Here is a 1,549-nt window from a genome sequence, read left to right as displayed (position 1 = left end):
CTGCAGTGTCCAGTGGATGGTCCCAGGGCACCACGGTGACGGCTGCCCCCCTCTCGCAAAGGCACCGCACTTGGTTGTACTTGAGGCCACAGTCGACCGCCGTGATGCGCAGCGACCCACTGGGGTTGAACACACAGGGGGCCTGCAGGAGATGGGAGTGTGGATTGCCCTGGCTCTCCACAGCCCTGGCTTCCCCTACAGCCATCTGCACCTATGTCCCCAGCCCCACCTTCAGCGACACCTCCTTCACCAGGTGCTGTTTGTTGGGGTCCTCAAAGGAGAGGTTCTTCATGGGGGTCCCATCTGGCAGCAGCTTCCCCAGCAGTGTCCCATTCTCACGGATCTTCTTCGTTAGGGCCCGAGTATCCACCCCTGTGGATGGGCTGTGAGACACACAGAGCCCCACGGCCCCGTCCCACCCCAACACAACATCATCACCCCAAGCAGCTCAACCCCCAGTGGGGCAAATCACAGAATCATCTGGGTTGGAAAAGACCTTTAAGATCACCATGTCCAACCGTTACCCCAGCACTGCCAAGACCACCACTAAACCATGTCATTAAGGGCCTCGTCTACACGGCTTTTGAACACTTCCAGGGATGGCGATTCCACCACTGCCCTGGGCAGCCTGTTCCAATGCCTGATAACTTTTTTGGTGAAGAAATGTTTCCTAATATCCAATCTAAACCTCCCCTAGTGCAGCTTGAGGCCATTTCCTCTTGTCCTACCTGTGACTTGCAAGAGGACACCAATCCCCACCTCACTACAACCTCCTTTCAAGTAGTTGTAGAGAGCTATGAGGCCCCTCCTGAGCCTTCTCTTCTTCAGACTAAAACATCCCCATTTTCCTCAGCTGTTCCCTGTAAGACTTGTGCTCCAGACCCTTCACCAGCTTCCCAACACAGAGACAGGTCTGGTTCAGAACTCACTGCCCCACAGCCACCCTCCACCCGACCCCACAGTCTCCCCAGTCTCACCTTCCAGCCCAGGGATGTTCTGCTCCTTCAGCCACTGGTTCAGGGAGCGGGATGCACTCCAGTGGCTGGGGGTCTCTGAGCACTCGCCCACCACCAGCGCAGCCACATGGATCTTGCTGGACTCGAACCACTGGGGGTAGTGGTGGGAGGATGAGCATGATTGGGCATAGGTCACCAGCCTGAGAGAAGCCCTGTGTGTCTCTTGGGTGCCCAACCTGGCCATCCCTATGGGGCACATCAGGACAGCTACAGCCTGGGGGAGTCCCATGGGACAGGGACGCCACCCCTAGCCCATGGCACAAGACCAGCCCCTGCTGTCACCCTACATGGCATGCTAGGCTGTTACAATCCCCACCTTGTCCCACCCACAGCCCTGTGAAGTTGAGGCTTGATCCAGCTGAGCCCCAGGACAGGGTGCCCACGGCCTCAGTGCTGCTGGACCACAGCTCCCTGCCCAGAGGCCAGCACGTGATGCTCCATGGGCCCCTCAGCTCAGCACATGGGAAAGCCCCGCTCCCTCCAGCCACAGCCTCCCTAAGTATCCCCTCCTATCCCACTATCCCATAGGATTA

General features: G+C 58.2%; 1 protein-coding gene across 1 annotated transcript in view; it reads right to left on the bottom strand.

The window, feature by feature from the left end:
• Positions 1 to 1,107, bottom strand: part of CAD (carbamoyl-phosphate synthetase 2, aspartate transcarbamylase, and dihydroorotase) — a gene marked incomplete at both ends in the record, with an annotated part of 12,498 nt that extends 11,391 nt beyond the window's left edge. The window contains 3 exon segments of the mRNA XM_010012998.1: positions 7 to 142; positions 230 to 372; positions 978 to 1,107. Coding sequence (XP_010011300.1) covers positions 7 to 142; positions 230 to 372; positions 978 to 1,107 — 409 coding nt within the window.
• Positions 1,108 to 1,549: the final 442 nt, after the last annotated feature.

This window comes from Nestor notabilis, unplaced genomic scaffold, assembly GCF_000696875.1.
Source record: "Nestor notabilis isolate BGI_N333 unplaced genomic scaffold, ASM69687v1 scaffold16144, whole genome shotgun sequence".
Lineage (NCBI taxonomy): Eukaryota > Metazoa > Chordata > Aves > Psittaciformes > Psittacidae > Nestor > Nestor notabilis.
The sequence above is the reverse complement of the archived record's forward strand: the minus strand, read 5'-3'. Positions and strand labels throughout refer to the sequence as shown.